Raw genomic sequence first — 19,442 nt, 5'->3', positions numbered from 1 at the left:
ATCAGCCATGGTTACATCTGAAATGAGGATATCCACAGAACCAAATGTGCAACCAACGAAAATGAATCGATTCTGCTTATGAACGCTGCAAAGGTTGGAAAAGAAGGTGGCGATTATGGTCTTTGAAGTCTTATTTTGACTCAGTTCGAGAATATACTTAGACAGCCTGTTTTCCGACGTCCGGAATTGTTGATGAGCAAGGACCACCCAAAGAAGTGTAGTTCATTTATAAAGCTTCATTGTAAACAAAAGCTTATTAAAATCGATTCGCTAGCTACCTGTCTGTCACACATCCTTTTCTCAGAACCAGTTGCACTTATCGATACGAAATTGTGTGTGTGTGGGTGTGTTTGAGGTGCGGGAGAGGCAAATCCTCTGAGCACTCAGACTCCAGTGGTCCATTACACTTGACTCCGCCGTCTACCGGAATATCCCGGATTCGATTGTATACCGCAGGGTTTCGGTTAGTGGATGTGATGCTAACCGCTGAAGTTGTAGCACATCAGCACCAAAAAATTGATGTCTGATGCGTCCTTAGACGGGAGACTTACATAGAAAATATTCCTTGGATTCCGCTTCCTCATTACGGGATGGTCACGTACCATCTTGGAGAATTCCAATTCTGAACATATGTCTAGCTAGTGAAATATGGTCACTCAGGACACCCATAATATTTCTGGCAGTCTTCCTGCCTTTCGATAGGAAAAACTTTGCACAATGTTTATTTGGGACTGACAGGAAATTTGGTGTGTTTAGCAGTATTAAGGCTCAGCCACCTGTCATTATGGGAACTTGTTCTCAGTTTTTGATAGCAGCATTATCCAAGGATACTGACACCCCAATTGCTGGTTCCAGTCCGAGCATGGGGACATTGTACCCTCTTTTGCTAGAGCATCCGAGATTTCATTTCCATCTACTCCACAATGACCGGGTACCCAAGTAGTCTCACCGTGTTGTCGTTGTCGTTGTGAATCTAGAAATAGAGTTCAATCGATTTCTCAACGCCTTCATTGCCCCCCCCTCCCCTCGAAGTCACCAATCGAGCACCAAATTCGTCAGGCTGTAGTATACTTCGCCCCTCCTCTGGTTTTCACTCCATCCAACCCTTTTTAGCTCTCTTTAATTCTCTCGTGAGGAGTCACCTCGAGTACTGCTTCGTTATCTGGTCACCTTCCCGTAACTGTGATTCTCTTGCTCTCGAAAATGTGAAGAATTCACCCATTCCCTCTTCTTTAAGAAAACTTCACTCGTGTGGACTACCCCTCTCGCCTCCACTTTCTGAACCTCCCCTTGCTACAACAGCGTAGATCCTATTTGGATTTATGCACATTTTTGAGGTTTTATTAAAATCGGGTTACTGTCAGTCAGTCTGTCTTTGGAAGGAAGGTGGGAACTGTGAACGCTCACGCATATAGTGAGTTAGATCCTTTTACGTTGAATTTAGGGGGGAGTGAAGGAGGGAATCCCCATACATTGAAAAGGGGAGTGGATATGTGGGGTATCAAATGTAGTCATCTGAGGTATCAAATGAAAGGCCTCGGACAGTACTTTTCGAAGCCGGTCTTAGTTTTGACATTTGTTAAAAAAAGCAGAGAACGGGAGGGGTGGAAATTGATAATTTCTTTAAAGGACCAATTCTCACAAACTACCCAACCGAAAAATTTGAAAATTCATTTAACTGCCTCTATATGATGCCCAGGCCACAAAATACTCTCTATATCGATATCTGTTCAAATTAAGTTAATAATACTATATTACCACATTTTTAGGGTAATTGAGTAAAACACCCCTTAAGTTTACCCCAGAGTTATAAAAGTTACAGTCAGGACAGCAACAGGTATCATCATCATCATCAACGGCGCAACAACCGGTATCCGGTCTAGGCCTGCCTTAATAAGTAACTCCAGACATCCCGGTTTTGTGCCGAGGTCCACCAATTCAGCAACAGGTATGTTTGCCCAAGTCTTTACGGCATGCCTTAGAGAAGGAGAATTCCCCGAGCAATGGAAGCTGCAAAAGCTGATGCTTATTCCGAGGCCAGGTAAACCATTGGGTGACCCCTCCTCATATCGATCAATATGTTTGGTCAATACCGTTGGTAAACTATTTGAATGAGTATTATAGCAGCCGGTTAGCTCGCTGTTGCGGAAAAGGAAGGGAAAGAGGCCTATCCGACAAGCAATTCGGGTTTCGTAAGGGGAGATGAGCCGAAATCGACATGGTGGCTGGCCTGGCTCGCGCTGCAATACAAGATAACAAATGCTGCGCACTGGTGATTCTCGATGGAAAAAATTCATTCAACACTGTAAAATGGACGAAAATCATAGAGGCTCTAACCAAACTACAAACTTCAAAGTACATTATACGCGTCGTTATTGCATTTCATCTAGGAAAAAAATTATACTGCGACTCGGACGATAGATTGACATAATTCTCGATGACGCGCGGCATACCACAGGGGTCTGTCTTAGGGTCCTTACTGTGGTTAATTATGTACGATGGAGTGTTGACGCTACGCCTTCCTAACGGCGTGACAACCATTGGATTTGCGGACGATATCAGGGTAACAGTAGTTGCAAAGCGCTTAGACGAGAGCGAAATCTACGCAAATGAAGCAATGTGGGAGATAAATTCCTGCTTGAAAAAGTCCGGTCTATCACTTGCTGAACATAAAACCGAACTAGTGCTGATCAACAAAAGAGGGAAGGACACAACGGTGGAAATTAAAGTTGGTGAACAAACAATTTTCTCCCAAGAGTCGCTTAAATACTTGGGAGTAATGATTGACGAAAGGTTCAACACATTGAGTGCGCTGCAACTAAAGCGTCTTCCATCGCTATAACGATCTCGAGTATAGTACGGAATATTGGTGGACCAAGACAAAGTTGACGTTGTCTTATTTCAAGGGCAGTTCTGGAAAACAAATCAAACTGCGGAAAACTAGGAATGGCGTATCGACTAAGTGCATTCCGGGTATGCGGTCCTTATCGAACCACATCAGGAGAAGCAGCATATATACTGGCAGGGACAATCCCCATAGACATTCTGGCCAATGAAGGTCGGCGCCTCTACGACAAAATGTATTCAATCGGGGAGTCTATTGTACTTCGACGGCAACTAGCACGGCGGAAATCCATTGCAGTATGGCAAGAGAGATAGAACGAGGCACAAACTGGCCGCTGGACCTACCGTTTCATTCCACACATTCGAAGATGGATTGAAAGGATCCACGAGGAATTAGGCCACGAGCCAACACAGTTTTTAAGTGGACATGGCGGTTATCGGGCTTATCTACATTGATTAGGACACGACGAAGCACCATTCTGCCCAAGGTGTGGCAACGTGGCTGAGAATACGGAGCATGTTGTATTTGAGTGGCCAAGGTTTACAGCGCACCGAACTAAGCTGGAGGCGATCGCAGACAGGTGCTCAACACCTGAAAATATACTGGAGTTTATGTTGGAGTCAACAAAGGGTTGGAATCAAGTTGAAATTGAGCTGAAAATAATTCATCAACAGCTAAGGCATGAAGAACTGCGAAGAAGGCAAGAAAAGGAGAGAACAATAATAAGCCGCAGTTAAGAACTGATCCAGCCCCGCGACACAGTAGATATACTATAGGCAGTACCCTTACAAAAATGACCCCACTTGCAAATGTGCTTGCAGAAGCTTATCTGTACACATCAGAGACGCTAAACAAGGAAAAGGCATAATCTTCGTCAAATCGTATTGGTAAGAGAGAGATCGGTGAGCTTTTGCTATTCTGGTACTACGGCGTGCTCACGCATATAGCAAAAAGCTGTTTCACGTATTCACTTATACATAAGCCAAAACTTGCCAATCTCACCAATACGTTGGCAAGTCCGGGCGGTATGTCAAACACAGCTGATCGGGTTTTCGGTACATCTCGCTCATGCTCAAGGGCAAAACAATTTGAAATCGTGTGTACTCGCACTGATTTCCCCCCTTGAGGGGCAAGGGGGAGTGAGGTAGCTGTCTAGTATCTAACTGTGCCCCGCGATGCAATGCTTATAGCAGTCCCGTGGAGAGAGTGGAAGAAGAAGGAGGTGGTTTTAGTGAGTAGGAGTCTCACATAACTGCATGGCAGGAGCCAGTGGTAGGTTCTGAACCTCTACACCTTCCAACGATGAAAAAAAGACGGACAGTAAAACGATTTTAATAAGGTTTTGTTTTACACAAAACCTTAAAAAAGAAAGAAATTCAATAAAATCAAGGTAAATTCCTGCATTTTTAAATTCGCGGGGAAGGTCTTTCAATCTGTATACTCCCGATTGCTTTTGGTCGTCGGAATTACTTACTGCGATGAGGGTTTTCGGCGAAATTGCACCTTATCAAGTTGTGGTTGATAATGACAACGAGACATTAAGATTTCGTTCTTCATCAGCAAGTTATAATACATACTATACATTTTGAAGATACGGAAATCGGGACATACTCGTACATATAATTAACCTCTGATCATGTTTTCAAAATTTTTGGTAGGCTAACTACCCTCTTTCAGTAAGAAATTCCAAATACTCTTTAAGTCTATAAGTCTTCCATATTATAAGAGAAGAAAGCTTGAAAGAAAAGAATGTTTCCATATCTATTAGTAGGCAAAAGTAGTATAAAGTAAATACTACTTCACTAATTGGGACATATTTGTTCCGAGAACCTACGACTTGACTTTGAAGAGAAAATTAAAATTTTCAGGTGAAAAAGTCAAAGAAAATCTAATATGAAGCCTGCCAATAACCTCTTCTTTTCCAGTGTTGTTCGGAAATTATCTCCTCTCAGCCTACCCAGATTAACAACCACCCTTAATAATCTTTCAAGGTTACAATTCCCCCCCCCCCCTCTCGTTTCAATTTTTAGTGTCACAAATTGCAAGTACCTACTAAAATATATATATGTATACTTAAATTTCCGTTTGAAAAGCTGATAATGAAATACCTATAATCACAGAGTTCGAATATCCTTACAAACAATTTATGTACTTGAACATACATAAATAAGTGAAAGCCTCACTTTCAACAACTTTCACAGCAGCAATGAAGGAAAAGCGGACGTAATCACCTCCCCAAATAAAGTGAGAGCAATTTCAAGGCTATTTATAGAATCCATTTTGGGTTTTGTTATTGCTGGGTACAACATTATTTACGTTAACTTTATGCGCAGAGAGCAATATTGTATTTCACTTGAAAATAGAAGTTGTTGTCGATGTAATAACCAACGAGATGTGTAAACAGAAGGAATTATTCCGTGACTGGCGTTTAAATTTCAATTTATCAACCCTCCCAGTGAGCTGGATGGTGTCATGTACATACATAACACTTTAGGCAAATGCTTAAATTAATTTCCCAGCTCGATATTTACTACGAAATATATTATATAAACACACTTATCTTTGTATGCCTAGACAATAGAAGAAACACAATTCAAGGACTAGACTACTATAGTCCTCATGGATAAAAGCTTCCACGGAGTGTCAAGGAGCATACGTTTGCAATGATAAACAATAATTACAATAAATTTTGTCGTGATAGAAGTGTTCTCTTGAATTGGCGTCAGACATATGGAAATAAGGATATTTTAATACATTTATCCTATGCTTCGTATTTGGGTCAAATGTCATTTAGGAGAAACCACTGCAAGTGAACTGCTTGAACCATATCTGTCCGAGCCCCATTCGTTTGCAAATTAGATTTCTTATCCTCACTCTATTCAGAAAAGAAGTCCTTTTAAGGAAGATTTATGTAAGTATGTTTTCGCCGTAAGTCCAGACGGATAGGTTAGTTATTCATAAATAAAGAACTGTTTTATTTCCACAACATTGATTACAGCTTGCTATGTGCAGTTCTCTGCTATTGGGTATAGTACCCTCCAGACGGTGTAGAATCCGTAAAACAGAAATGAGTCATGAAAATCCTCCTTCAATTATACTACAAGTCGGGAAACCGGAAACTGGACGATTCAAGTATGAAAGGCTTTGAGTAGTTCTTCTATAAAAACATTTGAGTGGACGTTTGTCCATTTGTGCATGTATGGGCAGCCCCCCCCCCCTTAAATTCGACATAGAATGATGTAACTCGCTGAATACGTCAATGTTCCCAGTTCCCAACTTTCCACCAAATGTCGTGTCAACCGCTGCAACCGTTTCCGAGAAAAATGCGTGTGACAGGCAGACGGATAGACAGACCTGCGAGGAGTTACCAGATCTGCCATCAGGCACGACTCCAAATGGTGGATAGGGGCATACTTATTGACGTGTAAATGTGTGTTCATGGAATTTTCTTTTCTGTCCGTGCTTGGGGTAGTGTTTGCTCATCTCTGGTGCGTGGACTAAAATGGCTATGGGAAGGATACCCAGAAAATAAAACCAACATGGACGAATTTGGAAGGATTAAATTTACGGTGCTGAGGCTCGGAACCCCAGTACCGGCGGCTTTTGAGAGTTCACATGCGGGCCCCCGGCCATCGAGTTTCCCCGACCGCAGTGCCGCAGTGCCATCTAATGCTACAAATGTTTTAGATGTAGAGAAGGTGGTATTCGAACGAAGCAGAACTCTGCCAAGAACACCAATTTCAAACGCAAAGAATGATGGGCTGAAAGGAGATGGCTGGCCAAAAAAGGGCGATTTCGATGCCTATCGGATCTGATCGAGAGGTACTCCAGCAGCAGCAAATAGATCCATTCAGGAGAAGCTCATGCATTTTACGATCTCCTCCAATGCCAAAGACGGCAAAAGAAAAAGCTCATGAGAGTTTAGCAATTAGAAAAGGTGAAGGAGCCTGCAAAAGGACTAATCTGGCCAAAATTCACCGACCCAGAATAACTACCTTTTCTGCCGCTTGGGTCTAAAATAGCATCAGGGTGCTTTATAATAGGTCGCAGGAGGAAGAAAGAAAACCTAAGAAAAAGCCGAACTTCCCTGCCCCAGCAGTGTCACAGGCAACCCAACTGACACCAAACCACAAGGTCATCGACCTTCGATCAAGTAAGAGAATGCAAGCAAAGGAAACAAGTCGGGAAACCGGAAGCTAGACGCTTCAGGTATGAAAGGTTTTGTGTATTTCTTTTATAAAGAGATTTGGGTGTGCATTTGCCCCATTAGCATGTAGCACGTAAAATATGCATATATTATGTGGAAATAACCACTTTCAAGTGATATTGACATTCATAGTCTTGAATTTGCAGAGGAGCGACAGATTTGACCTAGTATAACTTTGTTAGTAATAGTGCGATTTTCACCAAATCTGGCAGGATCATGCTCTATACTATAGCCTACATTGCTGTGTGTGCTGTGTGTGAATCTAGGGTGAACTTAAGGGAGGTTTTCCTGTCAATTACTAAAAATTGTAATAATATGCTATTATTAACTTTATTTGAACAGGTATCGATGTGGAGGGTATTTCGGAGCCTAGGCACCATATAGTGGCAGCCCCCCGATTTTTTCCTGATTTTTCGGTTTGGTAGTTCCTGAGAATGGGTTCGTTAAAAAATGACCACTTTCAACCCCCCGCACTCCCTACCTTTTCAATAAAAGTCAAAACTAAGACCAGCTCCGAAAAGTACTAACCGAGACCTTTAATTTGATACCCCACATGACTATATTTGATGAAAAAAAAATGTACACCCCCCTTTTTCATGTATGGGGACCCCCCCCCCCCTTAAATTCATCGTAAAAGGATGTAACTCACTATTTGGTGTCAATCACTATAACCGTCTCCGAGAAAAATGCGTGTGACGGACAACAGATAGACAGACAGTAAACCGATTTTAATAAGGTTTTGTGTTTACACAAAACCTTAAAAAGGCGTCTTGACCAGTCCAACAAATGGAAATAAAAGTTTAGAAGGGGGAAAACATGTGCCCCAAGCGGGAATGCCCGCTAGCGAAACGAAAACGAAAGAAAATAAAAATTGTGGACAAACTAAGGTCGTAAACAAGAACTGGAATAAGAAACCAAAGGAGCGAATTCGCCCGGCGGCATTTGTAATCTCCAGCAAAGGAAACCTATCATACATAGAAACCTAAAAGACCTAGGCGTAAAGGTCAGGAAAATCCGAAGATCTCAGAAAGGGATCTCATGTTTGAGCTGAAAAAATCCGGCGTGGGAAAAACTGACGGGTTTCGTAACCAAGTTATAAACTTACTTGGGGAGAAAGTCCCGGTTCGTTCCCAAAAACATGAGATATACTCGTATATACAGTGCAAGGATCTCAATGAGGTAACATCCAGAGAAGACATCTGCACTGCCGTGAAGCAACAATTCAAATTGGAGGAATTCAGCGAAGAATCTATCGTGAGCCTAAGAAAAGCTGATGGCGGTACTGAAACGGCCACAATGCGACTGCCAGTGAAGGCAGCACAGAAGTTGTTGGCCATGGGGAAGGATTAGATGGGTTGTTTGTCGACTAAGGAAACAGATCTCTCCAAAGAAGTGCTTTAAATGCCTGACGTTTGCACACTTCGCAAAAACATGCATTAACGGCATGGATCGGCCCGATCGATATCAAAGGTGTGGGGAGAAACAACATATAGACAAGGAGTGCAACAGGGACCCCATGTGCATTTTGTACGAAGGAAAGTCCGTCATATTACAGAAAGTGTTAAATGCCAGGAATTTAGGAAGGCGTTAACTGCAGCTAAAAAATGAGATTAATACAAATAAACCTCAATCATTGTGGGGTCGTACAGGATTTGCTTGCGCATCGTTAGTGAATCGTACTGAAATCTTGACGGTGGCGTATGGGTCACGGATTCAACTGATGGGCGGCGATATAGGCGTGCGGCCGTTAAGCCATACAATATAGCTTGGGTCAGGCGGCTAATGGCTTTGTGTGGACAAAAATAAGTGATATATTCGTATACAGCTGCTACGCCCCACCGGGCCTCACGTGCCTGAGTTTGAAAACTCGGTAGACGATTTTGTTCGCGACTCAAGACGACGAAATCCAAAGGTGATAGCCGGTGACTTTAATAAGTGGCCCATCGAGTGGGGCAGCAAAGAGACTAACCTAAGGGGACGGTGCCTATTAGAAGCATCCGGTGATGTAAACACTTGTCGGAAAGGGGGATCTGGTTCCACTGTGGATCTAACTTTTGTCAGCCCTGCGCTGGCACGTAATAAATCCTCACAAGTTATTGGGGACTTCACGTACAGCGACCACCGGGCAACCACTACAAGTAGAATACAGTAGTTGCGAAAAAGGCATTTAAAAGGGGTACATCGCTCCCGAGAACGCGTATTCCGAAAACACGGAAAGATGCTTCACAAACTGGCCATTCATTAGCCCATAGTGGAGTGACTTACTTAGTCGGAAGATGCCGCAGGAATTAGTGTTTAATCCATTTAGGAGAAGCTCGACGATTTCGCAATTTCCCGCGAATCCTCGCAGGACGCCAAAAGGCGAAAAGGACTCTCCTCGGCAAAGGAGAAGGCGAATAAAATGACTAAAATCGTAGGTGCCAGCTCCAATCGACCCAAGGGCGGTAAAGTGCCAAAAAGGAACCAAGGAAGCATGGACCAAGGTTGGCAGAAAGAAAAATGGGACACGTTAAAGAAACTTTCGGCCCGAATTGATCATCATCTCAAAAAAATGTGATATGACTTATGCCAATATCCTCGGGAAGGTTAAATCCGATCCTGAGCTAATGGACCTTGAAGAAATCGTCAGCCGAATTAGATGTTCCAAACAGGAGATTTGATGCTGGAGTTAATGAAGTCACCGGGTAAAACGACTGAAAATTTCCGCGGTAAGGTAGCAAGGGCATAGACTGTCAACACGTTAAAGGCAGGAACAGATGCCCAGTGTTTAGGAAAGCCTTGGATGCAGTAAAGAAATGAGGTTGACACAAATCAACCTCAGCAATTTCGAGGCAGCGCAAGACCTACCAGACAATCTATCATCGTCAGTGAGCCTCATCGCAACAATAAGAGTGCACTGTGAAAAATGGAAGTAAGCAAAGTTTCTGGGTTCCATCGCTAGCAGGAGACGTCTTCTCATAAGTGCGATGCATCTTTGCTCTTCTTTTAATTTTGGAAACTTGGGTGTTAAAGCCAAAAAGAGGAGTCCGTGGACCATCAAAAGTAGGAGCAAGTTGCTCTCTATTTGGTCCGGTCCGGCATCAAGTGTATGCAGACTTAGGACTCCCCATTCCCTAAAAAAATTGTCTAGCTCTGGCCGAGCTTTGGTCTGAACTGTAGGCGAATTTACGTTGATTATAATTCGTACCCTTGTCGTGTTTTGCGAATTACAAAAGGGAGCGTACAGCCAGAGGCAGAGGTGAACCAGTGTCTGAAGAGTTGCTTCTGCCCTGGTAAGAAACCATAGCCGTCTTGGTCCTACTTTTAATAATACTTGACATAAGCAATGCACAAAACCATTCATACCTAAAGCGTTCAGCTTCCGGTTTCCCGACCTTTGTTTTCAATGTCGATTTGCATCTTTCTCACAAAATTTCGCATAAAAACAAACACTCTGAAAATCTCTCTAATCCACGCCCATTGAATCGTCTCCTCCACAAAATAAATCGAGAAAAATTGAAGGACAAGTTCAAGGACACAACCGGAACTGCATAAAATGGTGGAAGTCTGAGGGATCCTTTCATCATTACTACTTCAACAAATCATTAGAGCGCTTAGTCAACCTTTTGGCGACAGGGATTAGCAAATAAATCTAACTATTTAAGGTATTGTATAAATGTTATGTATTAAAATCGGTTTACTGCCTGTCTGTCTGTCGCACACACGTTTATCAGAGGCAGCTAATATTAAAATGAAATTTGTTGGAATATTGTCATGTGGGACATCAAATGAAAGGTCCTTAGTACTTTCCAATCCTGACGCTTGATGCAAAAGGGAGAAGTGTGGGGGCCGAAGATTGATCATTTCTTTTGCGGACCCATTCTCAGAAGCCGCCCAATCCAAAAATATGCAAAAGAACACTAAGCGGCTACTGTATGGTCTCCAGGCTTTTCTCGACTGACTGGAAACTCCCTGACCCCCAAGCCCCCCCCCCCTTAGTTTCATTATAGGATCATACAATTTCGCCGTGACATAGCTCAACTTACCAATTGGAACAATTTTTCACACATTTCCACCTATTCCGTCCCTTATAGATTGAGATGAAAACAAATATTTTATATATATTTTTTCCAATTCCAGATTGTGGACTCGAGAGGCTTTAAAGCACCGATAGTAATTGTTGGAAATAAAGTCGACACATCCTCACGGAAACTGAAACAAGAAGTTACAGAGAGTATTGCAACGATCGACTGGAAGTGCGGCTACGTTGAATGCTCAGCAAAGGACAATGTCGGTATAATCGAGGTGTTCAAGGAGCTCTTAGTCCAGTCAAATATCCACTACAACTTGAGTCCAGCTGTGCGAAGGCGGCGGCAGTCCTTGCCAAATTATTCGACCCAATCACAAACTCACAATAAATTCAGTATAACGAAACAAACATTAAAACGACATTCCTGTACAGTTGCTTAATTTATAACAACTATTCCGCGAGGCTTTTGAATGTTTTATGGATTTGTATGAATGGACCTTAGGAAACGAAGAAGAAACCAAATAAATTTCGAATGAATTTTTTTTAAATTAATCGTTTCGCAAATGGTGATTAATAAATTACCTGCCCTTTTATAAGTCAAATACACGGGGAAATTTGCTTGTGATATTGTCAAAGTATTTTTATTAACATGTAATACTTAACGAATTAAATAAACTTAATAATTACGTAGCTGTAGATCATGCAGAGTGCAATATTAAATAAAAATATATCAATGTCCCTGGTCTTTTTCTCTTGAAAAATAACCCAATAATTTCATACATAATTAAAATTCTCCCAAATAAATTGAAAGCAATTTATAAGTAGTTTTCACCGTAACCTTATCCCCATTAATCCACACTTATGCTATTAATTTGTTGCCAGCGCAGTCTACTTTCTCTTCGAGCACTGGTCTTAATTTTTTACGTATTTCTCAAATTCTTGCCGGAGCACAACCACTCAAAAAACCTGAAAGCGTGTGGTCATACTTGCATATAAACTAACCAGTAGAACCAGAAATGGAGACGGTGTCGGCTCCTTCCTCCCTCAACGCTATAATACCAAAATGTTATATCATGCATTTAAGGAGCTCTTCAAGGGAATACTACCAAAAGTAAAATAACTAAGACGAATAATAAGACTTACGAACACAGCTTTGAAAGTGAAGTTACAGGAAATTTCGTCCTTTATAAAAAGTATTAAAATTGTGTAATCAGGTGAATCTATTTAAACGATGATACGTTTTAGCAATATCAAATTCTTTAAGCGCTATTGACATTAAACCCGCATCTTATTTGAGAAATGGAACATGGAAACGTGAATATCTTCCATTAGCAAGTTAATAATTTATCGAAGAGCAGTATGAGAAACTCGAGCTACAGTCCTTCAAACGGGGAGTCAACCAATAGATTGCAGAGTAGACTGATGTGGAACCTAGCTCTCTGAGAGTCAACATATCTATCTCCTCTACAGGACCCAAACCTAACTCTACCAAGAACTTTAGTGAGTTCGAGATGGCTCTACTATTAACAAAATACTATGAATGGCCAGATACAAAAAGACACTTATAACATATAGCAATGCTGTCAGAGAAGCATCTGGTATGCTCTACGACAACAATTGCCAGAACAACTTATGCGCTGGGTCCAACTGTTCTACCACGATCCGAAAAATAAAGTTCGAAGTGTGGCGGGTGTATCAAAGCCGCTTCGTGTCTTTGTTGGTGTTCATCAAGGAAGCGCCCTCTCACCACTCCTATTTGTTCTTGTTATGGCACTCTCACAAAGGATATTCAACGTCCAGTGCCCTATACTCTGCTTTATGCAGATGATGTTTTCCTGGCATCTGATAGCAAAACTGATCTCGAGCAACTTATCCAAAAATGGAATGATCGCCTAATGCAACACGGTCTTAGATTGAATCTGAATAAAACTGAGTTTTGACGACACATGCACGAAATATGCACAATCACTGTCAGCGGCAGTGACCTGACTGAGCGATTTAAATATCTCGGGTCAACGCTATCAGCCGACGGAGAACTTCGTTTTGAAATTGCTTCCCGCAGTAACGCAACCTAGATGAAATGGTGTTGCACAACTGGCGTTCTTTGTGATCGACGTATCAATGGTAAGCGACCAAAGGCCGGCCGAAATAACGGTGGCTTGATACGCTGAATGGGAATTTAAAAGCCTCGCGATTCCATACAGATCAGGCATTTGATAGAGCTAAATTGCAAAATCGATCACGACAAGCCAACCCCGCTTGTGAACGGGACAAAGGCTAAAGAAAAAAAAGAATTCGGTCAGAGAAGCAAGCTTCAGGGAATTCTGTGAAGGGATTGAACAAAAGACAAAAACGTCCAGACTATGAAAAGCTATAGCCAAAGATAGGGCAATATCTTCTGTCTTTCCGAAAAAGGAAGATGTGCGAATTACGAGAATGAGGAGGAAAGAAATATACCTATTTTAGAACTTATTTCCCGGGGTCCTAGTCCACAGCAGAGGCAACAACATTCTGCCTGACATACCAACAGCAAACAGAAGGGGAAGAGGAGAATTGGAAACTAGCGAAAGAGGTATGCCCGGAAGGTAGGGTAAGAATCTTTAAACCATCGAAATCACCCGGAGTAGATGACATTTTTCCATCACTACTCCAGAGGGGCCCCATAATCTTAAAGTCTCTTCTAATAATGGTAAGGGACAGCATAGCCTTGGGGTGTATACCAAGGGCATGCAGGCGGGCCAGAAAGGTCTTTATTCTGAAAGCGGATAAAAATGATCCCTTTCACCTTAAATCTTTTAGACCGATCTGCCTGGCATCGTTCGTACTTAAAACGGTGAAAAAACGTTTCTATGCGCAATCCCTTACATACATGTCAACACGCTTACCACGCAGGAAGGTCAACCAAAACTTCTTTGTATCAAGTGATGTTATCCGGATAGCTGAGTGGTTACAGCACAACGCTATCGTACGTGGAATTTGTATCATGATTTAACGCCGGATACCAGTCGACTCAGCTGTGAATGAGTATCTGAGTAATAATCCCGGGCGAGCACAATGCTGACCACATTGCCTCCTACAGTGTACTGTGTTGTACCGTTACGGTCTTGAAGGCCCTGATCCAATTGGATTGTTTCGTCAACGATTATTATTATTATCAAGTAATGGATATATAACAGGATGGCATAGAAACTTAACAAATATCACTGCGTACTCTTTGGATATCGAAGGAGCGTTCAACAACACATCGCATACAGAACTAGGGTATGCCCTGATCCGGAATAGGGTGGAAGATACACTGCCCTTCTCAATTGGAAGGATGTGAAAGAGTAGGCAAAATGTATTGCCGAAAGGTGCAAATTCTATTGTCATGAACACTATCAAGGTTATTCACAAGGCGGGGTGCTATCACCGCTTATATGGATTACGATAGTTAGTAAACTCATAGGAGAGCTAAGAAATACTGGAATATAGGTCCGGAGTTGCGCTCACAACATTGTTTTAATCTGTAGAAACAAATATGAGGCTAATAGGCTATCGGAATACAATCCAAACTTGACTAAGAATTTCTCGTACTTGATGCAGGTCGATGGAGTTACCAATCAAACCAGTCAAGGCCATCGTAGTCCATGTGCGCATATAAATGCAGGCAAGGAGAGCATTTTTAGATTGACCGGGAGTATCAGAAAAAGGGGAAAGTTGCCTATGTCAATGGAAAACTGACATACATTCTAGGCGGTATCCGCGGTAATTGTTAGAAGAAGTTTGAAACACGTTGACGTAATGCAAAATGGGAGAGTATGACAGTGACCGACTGAAGAATCAGAAATTGATTACCGCTTTGGGTTAGAAAGACAAGACAACTGATAACCTGGCCAGAAAAGAGCAGGGATGCCATTATACAGCCCAGAACACTTCTGTGGAACCAGAAAGGGATTAAGGTACCTGAGTGAATACTTAATAAAATATTTGGAAGTTGGGAACATGTTTAAAATTCTGTCGGTTATGGACTTGATAACGGATATACTATAACCATTAAAAGGCATAGTAATTCTTCTAGGATGCAATGCAACTTCTCTTGACAGCATCATTGTTATTATTCATATTTCACCAGAATAACTCAAGTAGCCTCATAGTTATGATTACGAAAGAACGCTTCAATACCGAAACACAAATTTCATGCGGTAATTTAACAAAATTGCACAGGTACCTTATGATTGTTTATGTTAGGTAATTTCTGAAAATGGTCTCTTGAAATAAGTGTCCAACTTCTAACCCCCGTAGTCGCTCCCCCCTTTACAACTGATATCAAAACTGATAATTGTTTCAAGAACTTCTAATCGAAACCTTTCATTTGATAACCCACACAGTTTTTACATGTTAAAAGAGGTAAATATATATGGACCCAACTCCCTGGAGCTCAACATTGAAAGATGTGATTCGCTGCTTACGTGAGGATGGACAGTTCACCAAATTTCGTCTCAATAGGTGTAACCGTTTCTCAATGCCAGGTGCCAGGTGGCAGAAATTCATTGACCACAGTTCCGCGGTAATGGATAACTTGAGTGATACAAATTCAAAGCTCTACGAAGAACACCAATAATGAAAGCCAAGAATGATGGACTAAAAGAAGAGCGCTGTTCAAGAGGGTCTTCAAAATGGGGGAATGCATCAATACAGGAATAAGCTCGTCAATTCTAAGACCTTTTAGGAAATCATTAACTACAATGCGAAAATAAAGTTTACTCAAATAATCCAAAATCATTACAGGATCACTCAGGATTTGCTTGGGTAAGCGATTTACAAATCCGAGATGGAAATTGTCATCTAGAGTGAACCTTAGGGAAACCTCGGCGGTGGTGTATGAGTCACATATTGGGCCCGTGCCAAGCCATACGATATAACATGAGTCAGTTAGCTTTATGTGAACGAAAATAGGTGGTGCATATGTGTACAGCTGCTGCGCCCCACCAGGTTACACATTGCTAAGTGTTGTTCCCGACGCCATCCCGAAAATGCTTGCTGGTGATATTAATAGGTGGACCCACTAGTAAGAGGGCAAGGAACTACCACAGGAGGAGTTCATTAGAAGCTTTTGATATACATAGTGTTGGTTAACGAAGATGATGCAAACACTAAATGAAATGAGAGGGGATTGGGGTGTAGCTAATTCGACTGAAGATATGACTTTTGTTAGTCCGCTTAATATGTTCAAAACCAAAACTGGAAAGAATGTCAGATTAGTCTATAAAAGCAATAGATCGGAAAATATACATGGAGGTGTGGTTAGACTAGTCCAAGAAGGCAAGCACATCCACTGATATCGCTCTCCATATAATGCAAGGCATCGTCAAGGCATGTTGCGCACCCATGCTAAGAAGATGCGCATTCCCAAGCAGAAGACCTAAGTGTGGAATAGTAAATCGACTTACCTTCGATAGACTTGCCACAGAGCCAGACAAGTGGCTCACAGGGCGTTAAGCAGGAAAGCAAAAAAAAAGTACGCATTTAAGGAATCCCGCAGCAGCTTTGAGCAGGCTAGCTAGCGAAGCAAGAAAGAACTCTGCTCAGACGTGAAAGTACACACATGGAGGAGTACATACAAAATTGTTATGGGGCGACTCACGTGTCATTTATCTTTGCAGGTTATGTAACCTACTTCTTTATGGAAATTATCCAGACGTTATTCCCCAACAAGAGAGGGGCACGGACAACTTGCGGGGACCATGATATCCCGACCCGACATACTCGCTGAGGTGTTCAAGGGTTGTATGTCAATGGAAACATTCCCAACACTATTACAGCAACAGAAACTGTTTCTTCTGTTTAAGGCTGTTAAACTTCCAGGCGAGGCAATCTCCTATAAACTGATATGTCACCTAGACACCATGAAGAAAATACTAAAGAAGGTAATCTACAAAGATTACTCCCAAATGTTGAGAGCCAAAGTGGCACTTCAGATGGAAAAAGTGAAATCTGTAAAGCCAGATCAATCATGGATGTCATCAAATTCATTACTTGTTCGGCTAAGGATGAACTTCATGCAAAGGGTCACACCAGACAATATTGAATGGTTATGACTCTGGACGTGAAGAATGCATTCAACTCGGCTTGGTATGTATCCCCACCTACCTCGCTGCTGTTGTCGATAGTCACTTGCAAAATCACACTTACAGAGGAAGGAGCTGAAAACGAAGGAACACCCGCATTCACATTTGGAATCGTACCATCACTTCCAAGCCATCCACCAAATGCTTGGGTGGCACTAACAGCGATAGGACCACTCAAAAACGGTCATTAGACACACAGATTATTCTCTGCCTCCGGCGAGTGGTTGAGGGGAAAGCGTGGAAATATGATATCACCTAATTTCTCGCGAGCTAATGTAATTTAAATTTGGGTGGTTCTATGGGGGAGGTAAGGAGTCAGGAGTGGTTCTAGTTGGTAAAAATCCGCCCCCCACTGGCGTGTCCGGACCATAATTCTTTGAACCTTTTTACCTGTTTTACAAAACAATTTTAAAAACGCATAAAATTTTATTATTAGTTTGGAAAAAACACATCACCTATCACTTATACTATTTCAAAGAACTAATTCTCCCAAATACAAATGATCACGAATTAAGCTGCTTTTCGCGAAATTCCTAATATTAACGGAGCCACGAGCGTTTAAAATTTTTTAGGAGATTCCTCCACTTTGCGCCCATTTTCCCTCCGCCTGAACCCCAACCCATATACCTGTTCAGTGTTTTAAACAAAATTAAAAAATTCCGAAATTTGGCAATTCCGAAAATAAGGTCTAGGTAAAAGTAACCGAAAAATATTTGTTTTTTTTTTAGGACCAAAGTCGTTAGAGCAGTTAGGAAGACACCGCCAATCCCAACACTTCAATCAGCTTCAGTCGTTCCTCCAACATAGGCATAAATCTCAAAATAATTATCCTTGAACAAAAATGAAGGAAGCTTTGTATTTGAATCTGCCCTAATCGGATAAACATACCGTTCTCGGCTCTACTGAAATTTTAACAAAGCTTTCACCGAAAATTTCAACCAAGCACTCTTTCAAAATATTAGTGATTAGCTCCTACGATTCGTCCTTAGCTTTCAAAAGAGCTTTGCCATAACTGCACGCCTACTTTTATAGCAAAAAGCATTCTGCAAGTAGCTTTGACGTCGACAATTCTTAGGGTGGGATTACAATTGACGGACAACGTTAGGTTTTTTTTTTCAAATTAAAAATTCCTTCCAGAGTAAATTATAGGATGCTTCAGTAAGACATAAAACAAAAGCTTGGCGTTCCAGACAGGAGAAAAGGTTACATGATTTGTATGTGATATTTAAGAAAGTTTATTATTTACTACATATATTTGCCATGTCTCTGCCACAAGTACAAGGAATTCTGCAAAAAAATATAATAATCGTAATTGAAGTTATTCGCTCTCCCTCCTCCCTCCTCGCTCTTCCTTTTATTGTTTGTGATGATTTAAACCTTCCTTCACCTGACCCTTCACATCCCAATTACTCCTTTCCTCCTCCTTCTCATCTCGACACCTTAATGAACAACTTTTTAATCTCACCAGAAATTATTCAAACGGTACACTTGATCTTCTGCTATCCAATCTGCTTTCCCTAATCCCCTGATGCCTCGACTTACGTCATTCTTAGCACTCATCTTCATCATCATCAACGGCCCAACAACCCGTATCCGCTCTAGGTCTACCGTAATAAGGAACTCCAGACATCCCGGTTTTGCGCCGAAGTACACCAATTTGATGTCCCTACAAGTTGTCTGCCATCCGGACCCACGCCATCGCTCCATCTCAGGCAGTGTCTGCCTCGTCTTCTTTTCCTACCATATATACCCTTCGGGCTGGATCATCCTCATCCATACGGATTAAGTGACCCGCACACCGCAACCTGTTGAGTCGGATTTTATCCACAACCAGACGGTCGTGGTATCGCTCATCGATTTCGTTGTTATGTAGGCTACGGAATCGTCCATCCTCATGTAGGAGGCCAAAGATTCTGCGGAATATTCTTCTCTAGAGCGCGGTCAAGAGTTCGAAATTTTCCGAGGAATACATGAGGACTGGCAAGATCATTGTCTTGTACAGTAAAAGCTTTGACCCTATGGTGAGTCGTTTCGAGGGGAACAGTTTTTGTAAGCTGGCTAAGCTCTGTTGGCTGGCAACAACCGTGCGCGGATTTCATCATCGTAGCTGGTACCGGTTGTGATTTTTGACTAGGTTGTGATTTTGATAGGGGAAATTATCAACGGTCTCAAACTTGTAGTCTCCTATCTTTATTCTTCCCGTGTGACCAGTGGGACTTGATGTTGTTCGTTTTTTGATTTTTGGTGCTCACGTTTCCACCATGTACTTTGTCT

General features: G+C 41.8%; 1 protein-coding gene across 1 annotated transcript in view; it reads left to right on the top strand.

The window, feature by feature from the left end:
• Nucleotides 1–11,504, top strand: part of LOC119661447 (GTP-binding protein Di-Ras1-like) — a 104,377-nt gene extending 92,873 nt beyond the window's left edge. Inside the window, exon 3 of the mRNA XM_038070790.1 lies at nt 11,172–11,504. Coding sequence (XP_037926718.1) covers nt 11,172–11,501 — 330 coding nt within the window. The 3' untranslated portion in view covers nt 11,502–11,504. The remainder of the gene's footprint in view (nt 1–11,171) is intronic.
• The last annotated feature ends 7,938 nt before the right edge of the window (nt 11,505–19,442 follow it).

The sequence above is a fragment of the Hermetia illucens genome, chromosome 1 (assembly GCF_905115235.1).
Source record: "Hermetia illucens chromosome 1, iHerIll2.2.curated.20191125, whole genome shotgun sequence".
Taxonomy (NCBI): domain Eukaryota; kingdom Metazoa; phylum Arthropoda; class Insecta; order Diptera; family Stratiomyidae; genus Hermetia; species Hermetia illucens.
This window is presented reverse-complemented; position numbering and strand designations above follow the sequence as displayed.